At 41.2% G+C, this 26,861-nt stretch overlaps 1 protein-coding gene across 5 annotated transcripts in view; it reads right to left on the bottom strand.

Moving 5' to 3' along the window:
* Positions 1 to 1,309: 1,309 nt before the first annotated feature.
* BBS4 (Bardet-Biedl syndrome 4) overlaps positions 1,310 to 26,861 on the bottom strand; it is a 65,983-nt gene continuing 40,431 nt past the window's right edge. For 4 of the 5 annotated variants that reach the window (XM_036242918.1, XM_036242945.1, XM_036242936.1 and 1 more), the window contains 12 exons: positions 21,610 to 21,721; positions 20,581 to 20,653; positions 19,231 to 19,284; positions 16,376 to 16,503; positions 14,201 to 14,255; positions 12,223 to 12,291; positions 11,121 to 11,273; positions 10,864 to 11,035; positions 9,267 to 9,336; positions 8,476 to 8,617; positions 6,978 to 7,176; positions 1,310 to 1,439 (listed from right to left, as the gene is read on the bottom strand). In XM_036242918.1, the coding sequence (XP_036098811.1) occupies positions 1,408 to 1,439; positions 6,978 to 7,176; positions 8,476 to 8,617; positions 9,267 to 9,336; positions 10,864 to 11,035; positions 11,121 to 11,273; positions 12,223 to 12,291; positions 14,201 to 14,255; positions 16,376 to 16,503; positions 19,231 to 19,284; positions 20,581 to 20,653; positions 21,610 to 21,721 (1,259 nt within the window). In that variant the 3' untranslated portion in view covers positions 1,310 to 1,407. The remainder of the gene's footprint in view (positions 1,440 to 6,977; positions 7,177 to 8,475; positions 8,618 to 9,266; positions 9,337 to 10,863; positions 11,036 to 11,120; positions 11,274 to 12,222; positions 12,292 to 14,200; positions 14,256 to 16,375; positions 16,504 to 19,230; positions 19,285 to 20,580; positions 20,654 to 21,609; positions 21,722 to 26,861) is intronic. The other variant, XM_036242926.1, reaches the window with a different exon arrangement.

Genomic DNA, 26,861 nt, shown 5'->3' with positions numbered 1-26,861 from the left:
CTGTCATTATTTGCAGATGACATGATATTATACATAGAAAACCCTAAAGACTCCATCAAAAATCTACTAAACTTAATAAATGAATTTGACAAAGTAGCAGGATACAAAATTGACGTCAAGAAATCGACGGCATTCTTGTACATCAATGATGAACTCACAGAAAGAGAAACTGAAAAAACAATCCCATTTATCATCACGCCAAAAAATTTAAGATACCTAGGAATAAACTTAACCAAAGAAGTAAAGAACCTATTTGCAGAAAACTACAGGACATTGAAAAAAGAAATAGAGGAAGATATAAAAAAGTGGAAGCACATACCCTGTTCATGGATTGGAAGAATTAACATCATTAAAATGTCCATATTACCCAAAGCAATCTATAGATTCAATGCAATCCCCATCAAAATAACAACGACATACTTCACAGAACTAGAACAAATACTTCAAAAGTTCATATGGAACCAAAAAAGACCCCGAATAGCCACAGCAATTTTGAAAAAGAAGGACAAAGTAGGTGGGATCACAATACCAGATATCAGGTTATATTACAAAGCTACTGTAATCAAAACAGCCTGGTACTGGCACAAGAACAGGCATATAGACCAGTGGAACAGAATAGAGAACTCAGAAATGGACCCAAGGCAATATGCTCAATTAATATTTGAGAAAGGTGGCAAGAGCATACAGTGGAATAAAGACAGCATCTTTAATAAATGGTGTTGGGAAAATTGGACAGCTACATGCAAAAAAATGAAACTAGACCATCAACTTACACCATACACAAAAATAAACTCAAAATGCATAAGACTTAAATGTGACCCATGAATCCATAAAAATTCTAGAAGAAAATGCTGCATTCAAAAGTGTCTCCCCCTGGCCGGTTTGGCTCAGTGGTTAGAGCATCCGACTTCGGTCCAGAGAGACCGGGTTCGGTTCCCGCTAGGGGCATGTACCTCGGTTGCAGTTTGTCCCCGGCCCTGGTTGGTCGTGTGGGTGGCAGCCACTCGATGTGTCCCTTTCACGTCGATGTTTCCCTCTCTCTCTCTTTTCCTCTCTCTCCCTCCCACTCTATCTGTGCAAAAAAAAAAAAAAAGTGTCTCTATGTCGGCCTGCGGTCCTGAGAGATCCCGGTTCGGTTCCCGCTAAGAGCGCATACCTCGGTTGCAGTTTGTCCCCGGCCCTGGTAAGTCGTGCGGGTGGCAGCCACTCGATGTGTTCCTTTCCATCGATGTTTCCCTCTCTCTCTCTGTTCCTCTCTCTCCCTCCCACTCTATCTGAACAAAAAATGGAAAAATGTTCTCGGGTGAGGATAAAAAAAAAACAAAAAAACAAACAGCAAAAAAAAACAAGTGTCTCTAACTTTTCCCAGTTGAATTACAATGTGTCTTGGAGTGGGTTTCTTTGAGTTCATCTTGTTTGGAACTCTGTGCTTCCTGGACCTGGAAAGATTAGGAAAGTTTTTAGTCATTATTTCTTCAAATACAGCACTCTAAATATTATTACAGACTTTTTATGCCTGTAGTTTGCATAATATCTTTTTCCATCCTTTTACTTTCATTGGCCAATAACTGGGCTTTATTTTTTTTCATTTTTTCTCTGCTTTTTAATTGGAATGCTTAGTCCAATCACATTTTTTAGTCATTACATTTGCATGTAATTACTGATATGGTTGGACTCCCATTTAATATTTGCTATTTATTTTCTCTTTGTTCCATCTTTTCATTCCTCTGTTCTTCCTTTCCGGTCCTTTTTTTAGGGAAGGAAAGTATTAATTGAATATTTTTTAGAATCTCATTTTTATTTATTGTCTTTTTAGCTATATTTCTTTGCATTTTTTTTTTTTATCCTCACCCGAGGACACTTTTTCTTTTTTTTTTTTTGTTCAGATAGAGTGGGAGGGACAAAGAGAGAGAGAGAGAGAAACATCAACGTGAAAGGGACACATCGAGTGGCTGCCACCCGCACGACCAACCAGGACCGGGGACAAACTGCAACCGAGTTATATGCCCTTAGCAGGAACCGAACCCGGGGTATATTCCCTTAGCAGGAACTGAACCCGGGTCTCTCTGGACCGCAGGCTGACTCTCTAACCGCTGAGCCAAACCGGCCAGGGCTCTTTACATCTTTTTAATGGTGGCTCTATGGATTATAATATCCATCCTCAACTCTTCACAAACTATTTAGGATGTTTTGAACCACATTATTTAAAATTTAAAAACCTTTCAACTATAAAGTTCCATATACCCCGTTGTCCTTTAGTTACATTTGTATATGTTAAACCTCACAATATAATTTTTTCCTTGGAACAGTCATATATATGGGGTTTTTTTGTTTTTATTCCTCACCTGAGGATACTTTTCCATCTATCATCAGATATAGTGGGAGAGAGGGAGAGAGACAACAGGGAGAAACATCAATGTGACAGAGCCACATCAACTGGTTGCCTCCTGCATGACCCAACCAGGGCCGGAGACGAATCACAACCAAGGTATGTGCCCTTGACCGGAATCAAACCTGCGACTCATTGGTCCATGAGCAAACCCGGCCAGGGCATATGTATATTTTTAATTAAACCAAGATAGTGTTTTATATTCACCCATTTGTTTATATTTGTTATTTATGGGAGGATTGGTCCAACATAAGCTATTCTGCTATTATAAGACAATAATGATTTGTCCTTAAGAACATTATCACTGTAATCACACTCTCCAAAGTTATACTGTCTTTGAAATGCAGTTTTGTACTAATATTATTCAGTAAGAAGGGCATTTTTCTCTTTACTAGTCCATATTTCCACTTTCCTGCCTCTAGTTTAAGCCATCTAAAACCACATCTTTATCTATAATTATGTATCTGGCCTCCTTTTCCTTTCTGTTAAAAATTGTGATTACATGAGCAATACCATATTAGAAATTAGAATAGCTCCTTTCTCAACAGAGAGAATGAGAAACTGCAAATCCACATGCCCAAAAGACTGAATAGGTACAAAAACCTAGTATTTATTTTTTAAGAAAATCTAAGCTCAAATTAATGTAAAAAGCATGTGTTATTTGTTGACTGCTATCACTGGAATGCAAGGTGCCATTATGTTCTTGCCCCGAGGAGTACAGGAAAACTGAAGAGTCCTGCTCTTTGCATTCTCTCAGTCTCTACATCATGCTTCACTTAAAAAAACCTTCTTACCCTTGTCTCTCTAAATGCTAAAATTTTCTCAGATTATTGTAATGAATTCAATTCTGCCCTCTAAAAACCTCTCTTCCCTCTACTTTGACATATCAGCAGTCTAATCTCCACTTCTTCAGTATTCAAGCCCTTGGGTCTCTGTTGCTGCCACCAGTGCACCAAAAGTACATTACTGCTTGATGGTTAATGGTTAAGAGTAGGAGCTCTGCCCTGGCCGGTTTTGCTCAGTGGTTAGAGCGTCGGCCTGCGGTCCAGAGAGACCCGGGTTCGGTTCCCGCTAAGGGCATGTACCTCGGTTGCAGTTTGTCCCCAGCCCTGGTGGGGTCATGTGGATGGCAACCACTCGATGTGTCCCTTTCACACTGATGTCTCTCTCTCTCTCTCTCTCTCTCTCTCTCTCTTCCTCTCTCTCCCTCCCACTCTATCTGAACAAAAAACGAAAAAATATCCTCGGGTGAGGATAAAAAAAAAAAAAAAGAGTAGGAGCTCTGTATCCTGAACTGGGTTCAAATTCTAATCCTCCCATTTACCTTGGAAAATTCATTTTGCCTCTCCCAACATCAGCTTCCTCCTTTATAAAATGAGGATAACAGCCCCACTTTGTTGAAAGTGTTCAGTGAAACTGGTCATTCCCTTCCTGAACAGAATTCCTTTGCCTTTCCTAACACCACTTTCCTGGTTTTTCTCTCATACCATCTGCTTCTCCTATCTCCTTTGTGGGCTCGTCTCACTTTCAATATTGGATTCTCAATTTTGGTCCCTCATCATTTTATTCCTGGCTTTCCTTGGACTACTCCCTTCAAATCTATGGTTTCAGCTATCACCCAAACCCAATTACTCCTGAATCTTTCAGATTTCACACCTGAAATCTAGCTACACAAGTGTCTAATGGCTATCAGCATTCAGGTGCCTCAAAATAAACATGTGTAAAACTGGACTCCACAACACTCAAACTTATTTCCCCAATGTTCCTCTTCTCTGATTTGTGTAACTCTTCCCAGCAATGGGTATCCATCCTAGTCTGTTCTTTTTTTTTTTTTATCCTTACCCGAGGATATTTTTCCATTTTTTTTTGTACAGATAGAGTGGGAGGGAGAGAGAGGAAGGGAGAGAGAGAGAGAAACATCGACGTGAAGGAACACATCGAGTGGCTGCCACCCGCACGACCAACCAGGGCCGGGGACAAACTGCAACCGAAGTACGTGCCCTTAGCGGGAACCGAACCCGGGTCTCTCCGGACCGCAGGCCGACGCTCTAACCGCTGAGCCAAACCGGCCAGGGCCATCCTAGTCTGTTCTTATCTGCCACTTCCAACCAGTTCCTGGTTTGTGTTGATTTTATCTCCTAAATCTCTCTCATACCTCCTTCCCCATCTCCATCTATCTTATGTCACATCCTCATTATTTCTCATCAAGACCTTTTCAGTCACAGGCACACTAGACTCCATACTGATACAGAAGTTAGCTTTCTCGGTTGCTCAGGGTACAAATCCCAGTTCTGTCACATACCAGCTGCATGGGCAAGGGTATTGCTTCTGTTATCTTATGTTTATTTCTGAGATATGAGAACTAAAGAGTTTTCTGCTCAGTCAGCTGCTACTTCAAAATCAAAACAGACCAGTCATAATATAAAGAACTGCAAACATATTTTTGTCTGGCAACAGGTCATTCCTCCACCTTCAAATTATGGTTATTAAAGGGCACTTTAAGTACAAAATGGGGACTGGCCCTGAAGCAAATTGCTAGAATACCATCCATCATGCCTGCAGCAGAGGCTGTGTTGGCATGAAGTAGGAACTTGGCATAAGGTTCATTCTTCAGTTTCAAATTTAGTTTAGAAATAAGTAAGGGAAAACTGTGATCACCGGTTCTTTTTAACAGTTTTTATTGTGATCTTTCTTTTTTTTTTTTTTTTTTTAACCTGAATAACAACTTTCCCCAAAGGGATGATGATACATAATCTTTATTCTAAAAAGGACATATAGATAACATACTGATATCATCTCATCAATGGTATCACTGATTGTCTTAAAATCCTTGATCAAGAAATTCTTCTGCCCTGGCCGGGTAGTTCAGTTGGTTAGGGCATTGTCCCACTACACCAAGGTTGCAGGTTTGATCCCTAGTCAGGACACATACAAAAATCAACCAATGGAAGCATAAATAAGTGGAACAACAAATTGATATTTTGATCTCTCCCTCCCTTCCTCTCTCTCTAAAATTAATCAATAAATAAAAATTTCTATAAAGTTCTTCCCTTTTTTTAATCCTTGGTACTGACAGCAGAGCACCCCTTCCCTCCTACTTCTTATCATACTGACATGATCTGGCTCTATACTCTGACCTCTCTCAAGAACATGATACAGGGACTGCTCTGGATTCCCTTGGGCAAATGCAACTAGGATACTTAACAGGCTCAGCTTTAGTTTAAAGAGATTTTTTCATTTTTTTTCTTTTAAATTAAGACTATTAGAGCTAAATTATAAATGCAAGATTTGTGTTTGCCTTGAATACTGATATGCCCCCACAGCCCGAGGATCACCTCAGTTAAGCCAAAGCTTTGCCATGGCAGGACTACTGAGCAAAGGTCTGTCTCCAACTTTCCTCCAAAAGGAAGGAGGTCAGTCAGCCAGGAGATAAAAGTTCTTTCAAAAGCAAACAGTGTCATATACCCTGTTGGCTCTCAGAGCTACATACATAAAGCCATAAGCCTTGCTCTCAATTCTTAAAGGACCTGTCTGACTAGATTCTATTTCCCAGGTGTGGTGATGGAGCCACTGGGTGGTTGCAGAGGTCTCAGGCTCCTCATGACCATCACAACACATGCTGGTACCCAAGGCATGTGCTGGCCTCCACTCTACCTATGTCATGTGACCTTTCTTAAAAAATTTTAATCCTCACCTGAGGTTATTTTTCCATTGATTTTTTTTAAAAGTGGAAGGGAAGGTGGGGGGGGGGGTAGAGAGAAACACTGATGTGAGAGAGACACATCAATTGGTTGCTTCCCACACAACTCTGATTGGAGCCAGGGATCAAAACTACAATCCAGAGACATGCCCTTGCCCAGGCATCGAACTGCAACCCTTTGGTCTACAAGTCGACACTCTAACTGCTGAGCCAAACTGGCCAAGGCTCATGTGACCTTTCTTAATCTGATAATATCATCGCCGGAGAAACCCCTACTCTGGGCTCATCCTACTCCAATTTTTCTCTTATTTGTGCTGGTGCTTCAGTTGGACGGGCTTCCACAGCAGTCTCCAGTTCCAGAGAAAGAGATGATGGCTTGAGTTCTGGGTTCCGTGATTCCAAAAGAAATCATTATTTTCACAGTTAAATTCAGGAAACCCCATATGTGGGACTGTGGTATATCTTTGCAGCTGTGAAGTTAGACCATAACTGAAGAAATAAAGCAACAGTCAAGATTGCCTTCAGTGACTCACTGAAAGAAATCTTGAGTTACCTGCACCGCGCCAACTTATGAAAAGGCAGTGAGAATTAAAGCAAGACTACATAATAGAAAGTACTATAATATATTTCTAAACTTGAATATTATAAACACCTAATGTACTAACCATCCAATTAAGCCTGCCAGTAACTGTTACCTAATACACAACTTGCCTTAAAGAAACAAGTGCTAATTTGGCCACCCTGAGACTTTTTTCCCCTTCTAGGCAACATTACATTGGACATGTTCTGAGTCTGAAAAGTGCAGTCTTCACTCAATACTGTAACCTCTTTGCTGGCACACATGGCTATACCTGCGAGGTCTTCATGGTGCTGTGGGTAACCTCCTACCTGAGGGGATCTTCCTGTATGTAGCCGCTGAAGACATTGCCTGTCCTAGAGCTTGATTAGAGCCCAGAGGTTGCTGGAAACTGGCAGCTTTGCTGGTTGTAGTCCGGTGCTTTGATTTGGGATCTTTAACTGGTTTAGTCCAGACCAGTGCCTCCCCAACTTGGAGAGCAGCTCCCAACTTCTGAGCCATCTCCACCATCTTGTGCCCACATGTGAAGAAAAAAAGAATCAAGGTGTGACTGGCAGAGACAAGCCTACCCGCCTCTTCCTAGGCCTTCCACCCGGGAGAGGGGGATTAGCTGAAATAGTGGCTAGCATTTGAGGGAGGAAGTACTTGTTGCAAGGGAATCTTTCTCAAACAGCATAAATCACAGACTGACCTTAGTGGATGACAGGGGAGTTCACACAGAATCTCAAACCTAACAATTCAAGTTTGGTGTGTTATCGGGGTAAACTCTACCTTTCCTATACAAGTGGGAGGAAGCTACAAAGAAACATAGGCCTCAACTCAAAGGAGTTGTATTATCAATAACAGATTCAATAAGGCTGAATTTTGTCTTACCATTTTCTTCTAGGAAAGTTTTTCTCTGGCTGTTACTAATTGAATAATTCATGCTGCCAGAAACATCAAAGGCAAAACAGGCTTGAGATTATACAGTAGGTTACATTTGGATTATTTGGGCTTGATTCAAAAGTTTGCTGCCCTGCCCTGGCCGGTTTGGCTCAGCGGTTGGAGCGTCGGCCTGCGGTACAGAGAGACCCAGGTTCGGTTCCCGCTAAGGGCACGTACCTCGGTTGCAGTTAGTCCCCGGCCCTGGTTGGTCGTGTGGGTGGCAGCCACTCGATGTGTCCCTTCACATCTATGTTTCTCTCTCTCTCTCTTCCTCTCTCTCCCTCCCGCTCTATCTGAACAAAAAGTGGAAAAATGTCCTCAGGTGAGGATAAAAAAATAAAAAAGAAAAAAAAGAAAAAGTTTGCTGCCCTGGCCGGTTTGGCTCAGCGGTAGAGTGTTGGCCTGTGGACCAATGAGTCACAGGTTCGATTCCGTCCAAGGGCAAGTACCTCAGTTTCGGTTCATCCCCAGCGGGTTGGGGTCGTGACAGAGGCAACCAGTCAATGTGTCCCTCTCACCTCAATGTTTCTGTCTCCCTTTCTCTCCCTCCCACTATATCTGAAGATAAACAGAAAAATATCCTCAGGTAAGGATTAAAAAAAAAAAAAAAAAAGTTTGCTGACAGTTTGCTTATGACTCCTGGGAGCTATAAAAGACATACCTCATGCCCTGGCCAGTGTGGTTCAATTCACTGAGCATTGTCCTGTACACCAGAAGGTAGTGGGTTCAATCCCCAGTAGGGACAAATGTGGGAGGCAACCAATCAATGTCTCCCTCCTCTTTCCTCTCCTCTCCTCCCCTTCCCAACCCTCCCCACTTATCCCCCTCCTCAGCTCCCCCCCACCAAAAGAAAAAAATCTATTAAAAAAAAAAAAAAAGACATACCTCAGAGTCGAATTCCAGAGAGCTACTATCTTTGAGTAGGCTGACCTTCTTCTCCATCTCCTGATACTGGGCCAGGGAGTCCCTCTTCTCGCCCTGGTTGTACAGCAACACAGCATAGTTCAGGTTGACCAAAGGGTTACACCTGTGGCAAACAGACAGGGATTCTATGAAGCTTAGCATTCACAACAAATGGTCATTTAAAGATTCTTATTACACACATACACACAAAAAACCTGATTATGAAGAGTGATTTCTCCATTCTGCAGCAAGGTAGTAACATACACACTGTGTGTGGATTTGTGTGTGTGTGTGGGGGGGGGAATCAAGGAATAATTGCCCAACCAGCAAAGCAGGTGTTGGAACCAAGTCTGACATCTCAGCCCTCAGAAGGGACCACCAAGGCGGACTGAAGAATTAATCCCTACCCTGCTGCCTAGCCAATGCCAGGGGAATAAATCCCAGGTCAAGTTTATCTTAGAGTAAACTGAACTGAGCTGCACCTGACATTCCAGCTAGCCCATGGCTATCAGCAACCCACTGCCAGCTCTGACTCTCTCTGGCCTCCTAACTACTAAACTTGGGGCTGGAAACACTTTCTCAGAGATTGCCAGTGTCAGTTCCTGCTGAGCCACTGCTTGCTTAGTATCACATCCTTCTGTACTTAGGCCTTGTGCACAAAGGCCATGGAGAGCAAGCATCTGCACTGACTCAGGCAAAGCTGGTGTTCTGGCGCCACCTCGTGGCTTTAAAGTGTGTGGCCCTCCCCAATACCGTTCCAAGGAGCAGCTTACTTATCCAGGCGAACTGCTTCAGCATAAGCTCTCTTGGCATTCTCTGTATCTTCCAGATTGGTCAGAGCCACTGCAACAAAGAAAGTGAGTATTGTGGCTGGAGAACCCAACTTAGAGAGCAGAAGGAATGTTTCAAGACCACAGTTCATTCAGCCCCCAACTTAACTGCTCCTTTGCCCTCTCAGCTCCTGGCACCACGATCTATTTGGTCACTCAGCTTAGTTACCTGTTGTCATCTTCAACAGTCCTCTCTCCACAGTCAATCAGTTGCCAAGTTATCTGAACACCATTTTTTGCTGTTTCTTTTCTGACACTGTCCAAGTTGTTTGGGGCTGTGGCAATGTCCCCATCTGTCTCCATCCACTTGCCACAATGCTGCTAGGTTTCTCACTGACTTACTTACAAACAAATCTCACCACATCACTATCCCACTTAAGAATGTTCACTGGTCCTCCATCACCCATAACCATGATATTTAAAATTTGTTTAGCACCAGGACATTCTCACTTTTTTAATCAGTATTTTCTGGAAGCCTCATCTATAACAGTAACAGAATGGCTCTGGAAGCCCTGCCTACTTCACTTCCCCATCAGCATGCACTCACTTCTACCAGACACTTAAGAGGGAATCTAGGCATACAGCGGGAAAACACGGCCTCAAGGATAAAATCTAATTTCTTTGCACTATAATTGCGGCCCTCCTTCATCTGACCCCAAACTATCTTTCCTGACTCATTTCCCACTATGATCTATAGCACTACTGCCCACCGACGGCAGGGCACAGTGTGCAGTTTCATGGTTGCATGCCTTTGTTCAGTGGCTCCTCGGCCATTCTGTACAACTGATGTCCAGCTTAGCCTTCAGAACAGTGTGATGACCCTCTCTACTTTAGGTTAGAATTGCTCCTTGTGCCTTACAGTGTGGCAATTTGTTTACATTCCTATCCCCCATAAGAACTAGGCTAGCTTTGCATTCAGGCAAACCCAAATAACTGCCATTTTATTTGCTTTTGTAACCTTTGTCTTATGAATAAAAATCCCACAATAATAACCAAAAAAAGCACCTGGAGACTAGTGTCAATGAAAACATGCAAACTGCTTGCGGGCTTACATTTAGTAAGTTGAGTATTTGGAGAAATATCCCCTAGAAAGAATATGTAGTCAGTACTTTTGTATTATAGTAACTAACAATAAAACCAATAATAGTTAATATTCATGGTTATTTAATCATGCAGTCCCCTCATCAACCTTATAAGATATATCTCTTATACACAATGATATCTGGAACTTAGCTGGGCTCAATACATATAAATAAATTGTCGAGCCAAAGAAAAACATTTGGAAAAAGATAAACTAAAGATGATCTTCATTTAATCTGTTGGTCTCTGAGTGAAATTCCCCCAAGTTAGAAGCAATCAAATGCTTTGTCATCTTTTTCTTCACTGTTTTTCAAGCTCAAGCACAGTAATCCAGATTCCTAGGGGATCTGCAATGGAACGGCTTCTATGGGACATTTAGTCATTGGCCTCCAGTGATTCTAATTAATTTTCCCCTTATTTATAGTCTATGGAAAGGGTTCTCCACATAATTGTCTCTTACCAGCCAAGAGCATATACAGCTCCCCCATCTTTGGCTGGAAGTTGATGGCTGCCCTGAGAAAATAAAAAGCTGACGCATACTGCTGCATGGTCAAGTGGACAAGGCCCAGATTATAGAGAATCTTCCAGTCAAAGGGTGCCAAGTAGTTGGCTCGTTTCAGGCAGCTGATAGCCTGCAGGAGAGAGGAGTACTTGATGAAGGTGGGGCAAGCTGGGCAAATCCAATAACACAAACAAGGAATATGAGGAGACACTCACTGCTACATATTTTTTCTTGCCAAAGAAACACATTCCAATGTTATTCCATAGTGGAGGACTTTCTGGAACAGCACAAGCTACAACTCTGTATTTGGTGAGGGCAACATCAAAGTCTCCATGGGTCTGCATCATGCTGCCTGCTGCCAAGATTGCCTGAAAACATAGGGCATGGAAAGCTGATAATTCAGTCATTCCCCAAAGGCCATATCAGTGAAGAGCCTTCCTGGGTGTAGATAATCTGCACAGCATGACTGAAAAGTTTCCAGGAACATATATAATATATTTAAGCTATTGGGACAACTGCTCATGAGACATGTCTCTGAACCCACACTGTTGCTCTCTTTGGCACAGTCCAGAAAAATAAAAGGTAAAATGTCATTGACTTTACCCAGCTCATTTGTTTCCTACTTCTAACCAGGGAAGGCAATATTTCTGAGCCCAGAGCCCTTTAAGTAAATACTGCCTTTGATCTGTTCCCTGCAGCCCGTACTTGGTACAACAAGGGCTGCTCCAGACAACTCAAACACTCCTTTCTTTGCCACGTAAGGTACAGCTCCTTCTGCCACAGGACAAAGGGTGACTCTGCTTTAGGCTTCATCAGTCCAGGTGTCAGGTGAGGAGCTAATGGAGTCAGACTAATGTGATTCCGAAACGACTGAGTCTGTATCCTTCACAGCCTGTTTTGCTGTGACAAATGACATTCATCCACTTGATGATCTTCTCATCCCTAAAGACATATCTGGACAAGAGTTGTAATTGCAAATTCATTAAGAATCTAGAAGTCATTTCACCAGAAGTATTTTTGATATTAGTTGAGGAGGCTTTGCTAATTTCCTAAACATATAAAACTTTACCAGCACTATAATTTTGCCTTCTGCATAAGTTACTGGCCTGTTATATATAACAAATGTGCTCTCGGAAAATAAAGAAGCAGAGCACCAACACTTTACAATATTTTCAAATAAGAAGAGACATGTTTATTTATAATTTTTCTAAGAAAAAGGTCATTTCTGAAGTATTCAAAGTGCTTTCTAGGGCCAGATCACCTCTAGGAGTGGGACCATCTATCTGAAAGCTCTGGGGTTTGACCGGCCTGCAGTACCTTGTAGTTCGTAGGGTCATAAGTCAGCGCATTTCCAAGGTGTTCAAATGCCTTCTGGTAAAAGCCAAGCTTGGAGAGAAAGCAAACCAGAGAATTCTATCAGTGAGGAGATGGCACTTAAGGAGTCTGGCCAATCAAATCCTGAAGCATCCTGACTTTCCTGAGTTCTCGACAAAACGAGAGCTCCAGACACCAGATAGAAAAAAAAAGAACTGCCCTGGCCAGTTTGGCTCAGCGGTTAAAGCGTCGGCCTGCGGTACAGAGAGACCCGGGTTCGGTTCCCGCTAAGGGCACGTACTTCGGTTGCAGTTTGTCCCCGGCCCTGGTTGGTCGTGCGGGTGGCAGCCACTCGATGTGTCCCTTCACGTCGATGTTTCTCTCTCTCTCTCTCCCTTCCTCTCTCTCCCTCCCACTCTATCTGTACAAAAAATGGAAAAATATCCTCGGGTGAGGATAAAAAAAAAAAAAAAGAAAGAAAAAAAAAGAACTAAAAATCCCACATTTGCACTGGCCGATTTGGCTCAGCGGTTAGAGCGTTGGCCTGCGGTCTGGAGAGACCCGGGTTCGGTTCCCGCTAAGGGCACGTACCTCGGTTGCAGTTTGTCCCCGGCCCTGGTTGGTCATGCGGGTGGCAACCACTCGATGTCTCTCTCTCTCTCTCTCTCTCTCTCTCCCTCCCACTCTATCTGAACAAAATATCAAAAAATGTCCTAGGGTGAGGATAAATAAATAAATAAATAATAAATAAATAAAAAATTTAAAAATCCCACATTTTCCCCCTAATAAAACCAAAGTATCTACTTGCCAGGGACCATCTCTGCCACACTAGTGTTGCTCCACACTAATGTCTCAGCAGGAAATGGGCTGGTTAGACACATCTCCCCTGGGGCCAACCTCCTAAGCCAAAGTCAGGAAGGCCAAGGGTTAAACTCCTAATTCCCTTTAAAGAAAAATGAAACAGACAGAAAAGCTACCAAAGAGGCAGAGCTGGAGGCAGAATCAGCTGAGCAGGGAACTTGGGGAGTTCATGGGGAATGGGACAGATAGAGGCCCCTCCAGGACCCGAGTCCCAGTTCTTAGGCTGATAAGAAGTAATTGAGCTAAAAGAACTTCATTCGCCCCCAGGAGTGTGGAAAGGAGAGGAGACAGACTTCTTATTCTAGACAATGCTTGGCCTTCTCTTTCCTATAGGACCTGGCTGGGAAGAACGAACAACAGAAATGGCCTTAACTCCAGAGTCCTGATAGTGTTTGTATCACAGTTTCTCTCCCCACACCAAAATGACAGCCCTCATGACAGTTATTTCTCATATATGCTCTTTCCTTTAAAAATTGTAATTGCAGCCCGGACAGTGTGGCTCAGTGAATTGAGTGTCGTCCCATGGACTGAGAGGTCCCGGTTCGATTCCCAGACAGGGTACATGCCAGGGTTGCAGGCTAGATCCCCAGTATGGGACGTGCAAGGAGGCAGCCGATTGATGTTGCTCCCTCACATTGATGTTTCTATCTCTCTCCCTGCCTCTCTCTCTCTCAAAAAATCAATAAAAACATTTTTAAAAATTATTAATTTCAGTTTTTATTTGAACACAGAAAATTAATTCCTTTAACAGATAAAGAACAGAATAATGTAGAGAGTAAGGTTCATGTGCTTCATACGACCTTTAGTAAAATATGTCAAAGTAAAAATAAAATGCAGAGAAACCACAATACACATAAATCCAAAAGTATTTCTTTTTTTCTTTAATCCTCACCCGAGGACATCCTTGCATTCATCTTCAGATAGAGTGGGAGGGAGCGAGGGCAAAGAGAGAGAGAGAAACATCGGGGCCGGAGACAAATTGCAACTGAGGTACGTGCCCCCTTAGTGGGAACTGAACCCGAGACTCTCCGGTCCGATGCTTTAATCGCTGAGCCAAACCGGCCAGGGCCCAAAAATATTTCTAACATGAATGCATGAATGAGTCAAGAATTCTCCTTACCTGTAAGTAGAGTAATCCTAAAGTTGTAAGAAGTTCTGTATTTTCTGGTGAGAACCTGCAACACAGAGATGCTCAGAAGGAAACAAGATGTGAATGAGACACTGAGGCACACGCACAGTAACATGTCCTCGTGTAACATCTGAAAGACAAGCTGTGCATCCCACTCCCCATGGAAATTTCCCAAGATGACTGGGAAACTGCCTTCAATAATATGTCATCTCAACCCTGGCTACAGGGAGGACTGCTCAACAAGAAAGAAATGGGACTTAGAATCCAGACTCCTTTTCAGGACCATTTCTTAGGGTCAATATCCTAAGACAGACCTTTAGAATGTTTTGTGTGACTGTCTTCATTATACTGGTAGAATTAAAGAACAATGCTTCATAAACCAAGTCAGTATGTAACACATATAGTTTAAACCAGTTCCCTTTTGGTGGGATTTCTTTTTTTTCTACTCTCACTGTACTCACAATGTGAGCTTACATAATTTTCTGTGTAATTTAGGATCCCAAGGGCCCTACTGTTCTGCTCTCCACATTAAACAAAAAGCCATAGCAAATAACCAACCTAAAGAAGGAAGGCATACCAACTCTAGGAAAGAACCGTTGGCTTTGTGAAGTAAACATTGGCTTAAGTAAAAGATTATCTGTACTGATTGTCTTTGTTACAAAACCAAAGCTACACTGAGCTGAGATGATCTGACTGCAGGATCATCAGATAGTTTCAACAGTAAAAATGCCAAAAGCAAGAAACAATGTCTCATGTTTCTAAGGAATGAGATAGGATGCTGGTTACCTATCGGGACACCAGAATCAGAGGGGCGCCAAAGCCCCAGCCAGAGAGACCTGAGCTGGCCAAATAATGCTTACTCAGTACAACTGAGAATTTGCCCTTCATTCTCTGCCATAATAAATATCCATTCCAATCCTCTCCCTCCTCCAAACTAAGTTAGTTCCATGATTCTGGCGGCATCCGTCCCCCCCACCGAAACATAGCTGCTCTCTCCAACCTGAGGGTCTCCACATTCTCAGTGAGGCTCCAAATGCTTAGCTGTCCCCTTGGAGATTTTGTGACTTAAGTACTCAACCAGCCACTGAAAGAATGTCACCCTTCAGATTTATGTGGGCTCATCTTCTAGAAGGCAAGTGTCATGAATAGAGGCTTCCAACCAGCCTCACAGAAGCTTGACATATGCTCTGTGGGCTCCTTCCTACTTGTCCACATAAACGTAACCACTTGATAACAAAAGACTCTCTTGTAATTTAACAAACAAAGGGATTTTTATATCTTTTTAGATACAATATGTGACTGAAGAAAATTCAGAAAGCTCTGTTGTGACTTATAGAAGCAGAAATGTTACTACATCACTACTATGGTAGAAGACAAAGGTAATTAACAAATTAAGTTTAATTCATATTCTAAATACCAGGAATACTAGCCTCTGTGACCAGGCATTCTATTAAGTGACCAAACAAACAAGACACTAAAGCATCTTTGCTACAGCCATCTAACTTAAAGCAAGATAAGACCCTATACAAAAAAGGCAAGAGAGCATTTGTCTCTAGAGAGAAGACATGGAACATCATCCTGAGAAAGCCAAGTCAGTCTATCATCAATAGGGGTTTGGCCTCTCCTATTGATGTTTAAAAAAAAAAAACAAGATACTGGTCTCATGCTAATAAGACCCTCCTCCCGAGCATGTGTGCCCTTGCAGTTGGTTGTGGTCACCTCACTAATTTCGAACCATAGAATGCGAGCAGGAACAACGTGTGCAACTTCTGCGCCATTTAAAACACTATAAGCTGTTCATTCAGTACCTAAGTTTCCTGTACCATCTCCCCCTACATAGCCTGGAACATGGAGGCTATAGTAAGCTTCAACCATGCAGGTGAGGACAACAACCTAAGCAACGGTGTGTCAACAAGAAAGGAACCTGGATCCCTGATGGACCTTGTAGAGCAGAGCTGCCTGACTAGGCTAAACCAGCCATACAAATAGGTGAGAAAGAAACACAAGTCTTCCTTATTTAAGCCATTGGGAGCTCTTAACCTTAACTTAACATTTACTCTAATTCATACATCTAGTTATCAGTCATACATATTCTCCCTTAGGCTTGGGAGTTCATATATCTGCTCCCATTTTTTTTAGTTTTTCCTTGCTCTAAAGGACACTTACTCCACAGCTTTCTTGTAGATTTCGATGGCTTTGTCCAAGTCTCCTGTCAGCAAGTGAATCTTCCCCAGCATAATGTAAGTCAGATCATGCCTGTTAAGATGTAGGGCATGGTGCAACTGGTCTTGTGCCTAACAAAATTGATGAGGTAAAGAGAACAAAATCACCACCGTGAAAGGACAACGGCTCTGTATGGTAAGGTAGAAACAGAGTTCCTGCTGTACTAATGCAGAAGCACCCCATTTCGGCAAATAGCCCCCAAAAAAACAAACTCTACTTGCTGACAGGACAGCTGGAAACATGAAGTATCTGCCTCTGGAGCCACTTGGAAGAGTTTATATAAGATGACTAACCTTTTGAGTGTTTTCTGCTTCTAGAGAATCATAGCCACGGCTCACACTTAGCAAGTCAAAAGGGATGTCACAGTACAGTATACAGCACTGCAGCTGCACCAGTGACCAACTGTACAACCTTTCCCAGAGTGGACCTCATTTTCCTCACCGATATTTTGATAAATGAATGAATGGATTGTTCTCAATTTTCACTCAATGTGTACTCATTGAGTGCCTGCTGTTCTAGTTGCTAGGTATACTAGAGCTAACAAAAATTCCTTGCTCTGAAAAAGCTTAATAGCCTTCCTAGTAGATGGTCAAAGGGGCTTTTTTAAAGTCATTCACTGATTCAACAAGTATTTACATAAATGTCAAGTATTATGTTTGCTCTGTTAGCTTTACACTAAAATCTACACATAATTTCCTTATCCTTTACAGGTCTGACCAAAGACCAACACTGCCCCTCCCTTGACTCAGAATAATCCTGTTAATAGAAATATATTTGCTTGAAATATCCTCTGAAGAGAAAAACCTCCTAACCAAGTATATAACACTATAGATCTGCCTAGAACACCTAAGCGACCCATTAAATATATATGTTTTTATTTATATATTAGTTATTTATTATATATTTCACAGGAATAAAAGTTATTCTCTCACCTCAACTGCTGATGTACAGATTTTTTTTTTTTAATCCTCACCCTAGGATATTTCTCCATTTATTTTCAGACAGAGTGAGAGGGAGAGAGAGAGAAAGAGAGAGAAACATTGATGTGAGAGACACATCAGCTGGTTGCCTCCCACACAACCCCAACCAGGGCCAGGGACCAAACTGTAACCGAGGTACATGCCTTTAACGAGAATCAAACCCGGGACTCCTTAGTCCACGGGCTGACGCTCTAACTGCTAAGCCAAACAGGCCAGGGCTGATATATAGATTTTTTTTCCATACCCCTGAGGGATAGATTAAACTTGTCAAACAGCCCTGGCCGGTTTGGTTCAGCGGTTAGAGCGTCGGCCTGCGGTCCTGAGAGACCTGGGTTCGGTTCCCGCTAAGGGCACGTACTTCGGTTGCAGTTTGTCCCCGGCCCTGGTCGGTTGTGCGGGTGGCAGCCACTCGATGTGTTCCTTTCACATCGATGTTTCTCTCTCTCTCTGTTCCTCTCTCTCCCTCCCACTCTGCTTGAACAAAAAATGGAAAAATGTCCTCGGGTGAGGATAAAAAAATAAAAAAAATAAAAAAAAAAAACTTGTCAAACAGATATTAACCAACTCAGATTCTCAGTTCTGTTGGCAATAGAGAAAGGAGAATAAAACTTTATAATCACTAAGTGGAAACTTTATGAAGGAAACTCTATGCAACTCACTATTGTTGACTTTCAGAGCTCTCAATAATTTAATCTATCCCTCAGTTAAGATACATACATTTTTTTTATATCTGAGTACCAAGGTAAGCTCAAATGTTTAATCTGATATAAGAGCTTTAGAGTCTGCAGCTTAATCACAATGAAATATAAATTCCCACATGGTAAATAACCTTAAGAACTGAAACTCTCAGATATCAGATCCATCTGTAACTTAAAATTCATCTCCAATGACCTTAAAAAATAAAATCAGTTGCTGTCAGAGCATAAGAGAGCTCCCAAGGTCATAATTACACTTTTAAGACTTCAGGGTCCACTTTTTGATATCTAAGTTGTTGTTTGTTTGTTTGTTTTTATCCTCACCTAAGGACATTTTTTTGTTCAGATAGAGTGGGGGAGGGGAGGAAGAGAGAGAGAAACATCTACGTGAAAGGGACACATCAAGTGGCTGCCACCCACATGACCAACCAGGGCTGGAGACAAACTGCAACCAAGGTACACGCCCTTAGTGGGAACCAAACCCAGTCTCTCTGGACAATAGGCTGATGCTCTAACCACCGAGCAAAACCGGCCAGGGCTATTGTTTGTTTTTTTAAAGGTTTTTAGTGGTTTGGTATTTTTTAAATGTGTTTTTATTGACTTTTTAGAGAGAGGAAGAGAAAAATAGAAACACTGATATGAGAGAGAAACATCTCAGCTGCCTCGTGCACGCCCCCTACTGGGGATCAAGCCCACAACCTGGGCACATGCCCTGACCAGGAATTGAACCAGGACCTCACCTCTCAGTCTATGGGACGATACCCAATCCACTAAACCACACCACCCGGGCTGATATCTAAGTTTAATTGAACACTGTTTCTATACTGAAAAATTAAACTGGGGTAGAGAAAAAGAAGAGAGGAGAAAAGTAATTATATTACCATTCCCTCATTATTTTGAGAATTTTTCATTTTCCTGTTAAAAGCAGAAAAAAAAGATGGATAACGACAAATGAGAATAAAAATAGAGATAAATGTATATGACACTTTCAATTTTTACTTCCAAAAATCTCTGCAAGCACTAGGAATAATACAAAATGAGAAATGGCACCTCTGTAACAAGTGTACCCTAGGTGAAATCACCAACCAACTGCTCAACTGCCACCACCACTTCTATCAATTACCTTGTTGAACTGTTTCAGATAAAAGTAGCAAACTCCTAGGTTATGACAGATCTCCTACACATAAAAGAAAGGAGAACAGCTTAGTATAAATTCCATAGTATGTATTAGAGTGAAACAACAGATATCTAGAGACTGTTAATGTTCAGCAAAGTTTAAACTTTAAAATACACACTACAGTACAGTTTTTTACTAGATTTTATACTCAAATATATTTAATTCTAAAAAATTGGTTCCTTAATATTAAAAAAACCGCCACAGATTATAAGAGATAAAAGCAGGACAGAGAGATCACTCCCTTTGTGCCCTCTTCTTAGAAGAGACCACCTACAGCTCCTGCCCCACCCTAAGGAAATATGTATACATATATGTGTTAATTGGATTCTTTTTCCTAGGAATCTAGGAATTCACTAGGTTATGAGGACTTGGAGACTGGCAGCACCATCTGGAGAGCATTATGATGGAATATACATATTTGGACTCGGTCTGCAAATGCAGACAGCAGAGGTCAGCAAACTAAGGCCCACAGACCAAATACATCTCTGCCTTTTTATGTAAATACAGTTGTATTGGTATTGTCTATAATTCTTTCACGCTAGAACCTCAGAGTTCAGGAGTTGCAACAGCGACTATGTGAAGCCACAAAGCTTAAAACATAGCTGGTCCTTTACAAAAAACGTTTGCTAACTGCTGATCTAAAAAATGAAAAAATGAAACAGAAATGCAGAGTAGCTACCTTGGTTGCTGACAGCTCTACAGTTCTAGTTCACTGCAAGACCAACCTGTATTCCCTGACCTTGAGTTCTAAAGACTCTCTTGAATTCTCTTTATTAAATCTCCCTTTATTTAAGGTAGCTTTGCAGGAGTGAGGAACCTTTTTTTCTGCCAAGGGCCATTTAGATATTTATAACATCATTCTTGAACCATACAAAATTATCAACTTAAAAATTAGCCTGCTATATTTGGTCAGGTTAATTTGGTGAGGCGTGTGACATTAGCTGGTACTGATTTCACAGGCCTTATATGGCTCGAGGGCTGGACATTCCCCACCCGTGCTTTAGAGAAAGGAGCATACTTCTAGAGAGGAAAATGGGGTTATTAACAGGAATCGGACTAATAGCAAAATAGCAAACTGCTCAGCAGCAACACTCCCTGCCAGAAAACCATGCAGCAATGCCTGCTAAGTTACACGGAAACATAATTTTTTATCTTTTACCTAGCCAAGAATCATCAATCTAGTGTGAGACATTTTTGGCATGTAAGAATTTAGTAATAACAACAAAAGACAGCCATATGATAAATGGATCCATTAGCATGTTACTAATAACAAAGAACTTGAAGATCCCTACTTACCCAATCTTTCTGGTTAAGTTTAGCCGCTTCATTATATACTTCAGTGGCAGCTTTATGTTTCCCCAAAAGAAATCTGTGGAAGAAATATTGTCTATAATTATTAACTCAAACCTTCTATAAGACTAACTCCATCAGTCCCGCATTTGACTCATTTTCCGTCCAGCTGAGAATTCTGGAAGCCTCTTCCCTATGAGGTGGTTGTGCTGGTTTGACCAGAGAGGCTGCTGGATAACAACAGCAGAAGCTCTCTTGGTAGGGAGAGCTCTGCATTGGTAGCTATTTCAGGGCCTTGGTCCCATTCTATACCAATTTTAGTGAGTCTTCTGTAATTTATTTTCTACAGTGTACTACAAATGTAGACCAAAAAAGAAACAAACTAAATAATATGCCATGTTAAGCAAGAGCTGCTATCATTGATCACCATCATCTTATTAGGGACATGCTCTTCCCTTCCAAGCCTAAATCTCTTTCCTTGATATTGGATCATGGTTCTAGAGAAACAGGGGAGAACCAGGCTCTATGCAAAGAAAGTATAGACATAAATCATAATGTAGGTAAGAAAGTGGGAACCCCATGGAACACTTTACTGGAGTAGTAACGTTATTAGTGTACCTAACAGCTTAGAAAGACTTTGGAGGTCGTTTGCATTCAGGAACCGTCAGGGCATCCCATCAACAAACACTTACTAAAAAGCTACTGTGTGTCAAATATTATGCTAAGTGTTGGATGAGAAAAATTCCATGGGTTGCCAATAAGATTAGGGGACTGAGGACAAAAAAAAGTCACTATTTACATGATAAAGAGCATCAGTATTCCCCTGTAGAACTAGAATACAGTGTTTGAATTATTCAGTACCTCTATGTGGGTTATCTCATTTTGTCAAATGTCAAAGTTAATCTACACTCTTCAAAGTGAATCCCACTATACCTATTAAGCAACTCTCCTTCTATGTATAAGCCTCTGCCTGAGAATGCTCATTACACACCATTTTCTGTGAGTGCCCAGGTTCTCCAGACTGCCAATACTCACAGAGATCTGGCCACCTGCTTGAGGTTATCAGCACACTGAGGGCTGAGAACAGCACATGTCTGAAAGAGTTCTAGGGATTCTTGGATATTTCCTTCCAGACGAAATATTAATGCTGCCGAGAAACAGAAAATAAAGTCATATTCTGGGAAGAATGGAGCCTGATATTAGAAAAATTAGAGAAGCGGGAGGTAAGAAATAAAATCAAAGAAATTCTTTGTATTATTTATCTTCAATACAATCAGATATGACTTCAGATGGATTGAATAAGTAGCAAAGTTGTTGACATGTTAAAATCTTTCTCTCTCTCTCTCTTTTTTTTTTTTTTGGAGACCTAAATGTTTTATTGTAAGAAATACCTTTGATTTGATTAACAAAGAAGATTTCAGTATGATGAGTTATTTACTTTCCATTTTTATTAAGGGAATAAATATGTTCAAGCTTAAAAGAAGGGAAAAAATAGGGGGGGAAGATATTTAAATATTTGGCAATAAGATTATTTTTCAGAGACTCAACGAGGAGGAGGAATATATCCCCTTTAAGTCTGTTAACAGCATTAGCAAATCTTTTGGTTCAGTGATGTCTAAAAGGTGTACATTGGCCTCTCTTTCCTAGTACTGACAGCATCTATAACCTGACCAACTTCACAGGCATTGTTAGGCTTGGCAGACAATAGTTTTCCATAGTTTTCTAGTGGCCCATTGCTTGTGTCCCCCTTCTCAGAAGCAAGGTAGCCGGTACAGACCTCCTCTGAAGTCCTTTCAGGTTCTTCATGGCCTTCATTCACCTCTTGAATCTCAATTTTCCTTCTCTCCTTTCTTTCTTGAATGATGCCATATTATCCTTAATATTAAGGAATCTGGTTACCAGTTCCACCTTTGCCTCAACAATACTTGAGTCTAGTCGGATAACTGTTTGAGACTGTTTAAATTTTTCTGATACTTCTTGAGTCCTTTATGAGTAAGAGCATGTCTACAGCATGATTTCACATTCTCATTATCTGAAGCACCTGATCACAAACCTGCTTTGCTTCTTTAAACTGGCACAGCTTCAAGTAGCAGCTTCTGTTTGTATAAACAGCACATTTCTTATTGTTAATCTTTAAGCATTTACGTTACTTACTAAGGGCATCTTTATAACTTTTGTCCTATATACATTGATTTCCTTCTTTCAGAATTTTAAACATTTTTTCATCTGTGATGCCCAGCTGGGATAGCTGCAGGAATCTCTCACTGGATCTGGGGGCATCTCTGTCGCAGGCCACCAAGCTCACAGTTATACAGAAGTAGGCACAGAAGGAATGGATGACAGCTTCTCCTGCCAGCTCAGTGCATCCAGATCCATTAAAATTCTTGTTCTTCTGTTAACACTGTCACTTACGTTCTGCTTGCAAAACACTTTATAATACTCATAAGCTTTCTGATACTGCTCTAAAGTTTCATAGGCTATTGCTCAGTTGAAAAGAGGTTTGATTGACAATGAAGTTCCAGAGCCCTGTTACAACCTTGAATGCAATCACTGCAGTTTCCTTCCTTTATATAACATGCAGCTCTACTTCAATATAAGATACCTAACATCTTCACTTCCACTTCCTGTAGGCTCCAGCTGCACCTCTGTGAATTGCCCATTTTTGCAACTCTGTGGCAGCAGGCTGTGGACAGAAGTGGGGGAGGGGCAGCAAGCGAACGAGACACAGCCCTCTCTGGCTGCTTGCCACCCTCATTTTTGCCCATCGGCTTCCGGATATTGCTTCCATTGGCTGGGTGACCTCAATGAGAAGTGAATGCAGGAAGCGGGAAATCAAAAGTTTGCACCATTAGACAAATTTCTAGAAACACACAGTCTCCCAAAACTATTCCCGGAAGAGATAGAAAACTTGAACAGACCAATAACAACTAAGGAAATTGAAGAGGTAATCAAGACTCTCCCAGCAAACAAAAGCCCAGGCCTAGATGGTTTCACGGGGGAGTTTTACCGAACATTCAAAAAAGAACTAACACCCATTCTCCTCAAACTATTTCAAAAAATTCAAGAAGAAGGAAGACTTCCAAACACGTTCTATGAGGCCAGCATAATTCTAATTCCAAAACCAGAAAAAGACACTACGAAGAAAGAAAACTACAGGCCAATATCCCTGATGAACATAGACGCCAAAATCCTGAACAAAATACTAGCAAATCGAATCCAGCAATACATCAAAAAAATTATTCACCATGACCAAGTGGGATTCATTCCAGGGATGCAAGGCTGGTACAATATTCGCAAATCAATAAACGTGATACACCACATAAACAAAATGAATAAAAACCACATGATCATATCAATAGATGCTGAAAAAGCCTTTGACAAAATCCAGCATCCATTTCTGATAAAAACGCTCAGCAATGTAGGAATAGAGGGATCATATCTCGACATAATAAAGGCCATATATGAAAGACCTACAGCCAACATCATACTCAATGGACAGAAACTAAAAACATTTCCATTAAGAACAGGAACAAGACAGGGATGTCCACTTTCGCCACTCTTATTTAACATTGTACTGGAAGTCTTAGCCACAGCAATCAGACATGAAGAAAAAATAAAAGGGATCCAAATTGGAAAGGAGGAAGTGAAACTGTCATTATTTGCAGATGACATGATATTGTACATAGAAAACCCTAAAGACTCCATCAAAAATCTATTAGACTTAATAAATGAATTTGGCAAAGTAGCAGGATACAAAATTAACGTCAAGAAATCGACGGCATTCTTGTACTTAAATGATGAACTCACAGAAAGAGAAACTGAAAAAACAATCCCATTTACCATCGCTCCAAAAAAATTACGATACCTAAGAATACACTTAACCAAAGAAGTAAAGGACCTATTTGCAGAAAACTACAGGTCATTGAAAAAAGAAATAGAGGAAGATATAAAAAAGTGGAAGCACATACCCTGTTCATGGATTGGAAGAATTAACATCATTAAAATGTCCATACTACCCAAAGCAATCTATAGATTCAATGCAATCTCCATCAAAATACCAACGACATATTTCATAGAACTAGAACAAATACTTCAAAAGTTCATATGGAACCAAAAAAGACCCCGAATAGCCACAGCAATCTTGAAAAAGAAGAACAAAGTTGGAGGGATCACAATACCAGATATCAGGTTATACTACAAAGCGACTGTAACCAAAACAGCCTGGTACTGGCACAAGAACAGGCATATAGACCAGTGGAACAGAACTGAAAACCCAGAAATGGACCCAAGGCAATACGCTCAATTAATACTTGACAAAGGTGGCAAGAGCATACAGTGGAGTAAAGACAGCCTCTTTAATAAATGGTGTTGGGAAAATTGGACAGCTACATGCAAAAAAATGAAACTAGACCATCAACTTACACCATACACAAAAATAAACTCAAAATGGATAAAAGACTTAAATGTGACCCGTGAATCCATAAAAATTCTAGAAGAAAATGTAGGCAACAAAATTTCGGACATCATACGGAGCAGAATTTTCACTGATACATCACCTAAGGCAACAGAAATAAAGGAGAAAATGAACACATGGGACTACATCAAACTAAAAAGCTTCTGCACAGCAAAAGAAACAATCATCAAAATGGAAAGGCAACCCACTGTATGGGAGAACATCATTGCCAATGATGTATCAGATAAGGGGTTAATTTCCAATATATACAGAGTGCTCATACAACTCCACAAAAGGAAGACAAAGAACCCCCAAAAAAAATGGGCAGAGGAGCTGAATAGACACCTCTCCAAACAGGACATACAAATGGCCAAGAGACATATGAAGAAATGCTCAACATCACTAATCATCAGAGAGATGCAAATTAAAACAACAATGAGGTATCACCTCACACCTGTCAGAATGGCCGCCATCAACAAATCATCAAACAACAAGTGTTGGCGAGGGTGTGGAGAAAAGGGGACTCTAATACACTGCTGGTGGGAATGCAGACTGGTGCAGCCGCTATGGAAAACAATATGGTGCTACCTCAAAAAATTAAAAATTGAACTTCCATTTGACCCAGTGATCCCACTGCTGGGAATATACCCTAAGAAGCCTGAAACACCAATCAGGAAGAATATATGTACCCCCATGTTCATAGCAGCACTATTTACAATAGCTAAGATCTGGAAACAGCCCAAGTGTCCACCAGTAGACGAATGGATCAAAAAGCTGTGGTACATGTACACAATGGAATACTATGCAGCGGTAAGAAAGAAAGATCTCTTATCCTTTGAGACGACATGGAGGGACCTGGAAAGTATTATCCTAAGTGAAAGAAGCCAAGCAGAAAAAGACAAATACCACATGATCTCACTTATATATGGAATATAATGAACATAACAGTCTGAGGAATACAGTAGACCCAGACACATGGAAGTAGGGCACAGACTGACATCCCTCAGAAGAGGGGATGGGGGGTGGGGGGGTGGGAAGAGATAAACCACAGAACTTATATGCATGTATGCATGACCAATGGACATGGACAACTAAGCCGGGGACAGGGTGGAGGGGGGTGGGGTGGGGGGTGCCAATGGGGTAAAAAGGTAAAATATCTGTAACAAAAAAATAAATAAATAAATAAAATTCAAAAAAAAAGTTTGCACCATTAAAAAAAAAGGACCTCAGTCCCGCTGGTGTGGCTCAGTGGATTGAGCATTGTTCCATGGACTGAAAGGTCCCAGTGCAATTCTGATCACGGCGCATGCCGTGTTGTGGCCTCAATCCCCAGTGGGGGTCATGCAGGAGGCAGTCGATCAATGTTTCTCTCTCACATCAATGTTTCTATCTCTCTCTCCCTTCTTCTCTCTCTAAAAAAATTCAATAAAAACATTTTTCAAAATAAAAGGAGAAAGGACCTCAGTACCATGGGGCATTCTGTGCAGAGGCGCAGCCAGGCTAAAATTTTTTAATAAGGTGCCTTAAACTTACCTAACCCCTCCACTCCCAGCATCCACCACACAGATAATCAGTGCCTTGCAAATTATCTCATAAACTACATATAAACATTCTTGAGTTTCCCCATCAGATGCGCTATTTATCATGATAATTCATAATTCAGTTTTCAAAGAGTCCCCCAAATGGGACGAGCAATCAATACCCCATGTCCAACATGGAGATTCTGGACAAAAAAAAGGCAGTAATATTCAGACTTGGTTATCAGTATAGCAACCAATCAGAATCAATATATTTTCCTAGACCTAAGTTTTCAGAAGAACTTATATGCTTAAGT

The sequence above is a fragment of the Molossus molossus genome, unplaced genomic scaffold, assembly GCF_014108415.1.
Source record: "Molossus molossus isolate mMolMol1 unplaced genomic scaffold, mMolMol1.p scaffold_m16_p_1, whole genome shotgun sequence".
Taxonomy (NCBI): Eukaryota; Metazoa; Chordata; class Mammalia; order Chiroptera; family Molossidae; genus Molossus; species Molossus molossus.
Note: the sequence above shows the minus strand (reverse complement) of the source record. Positions and strands in the feature narration are given on the sequence as shown.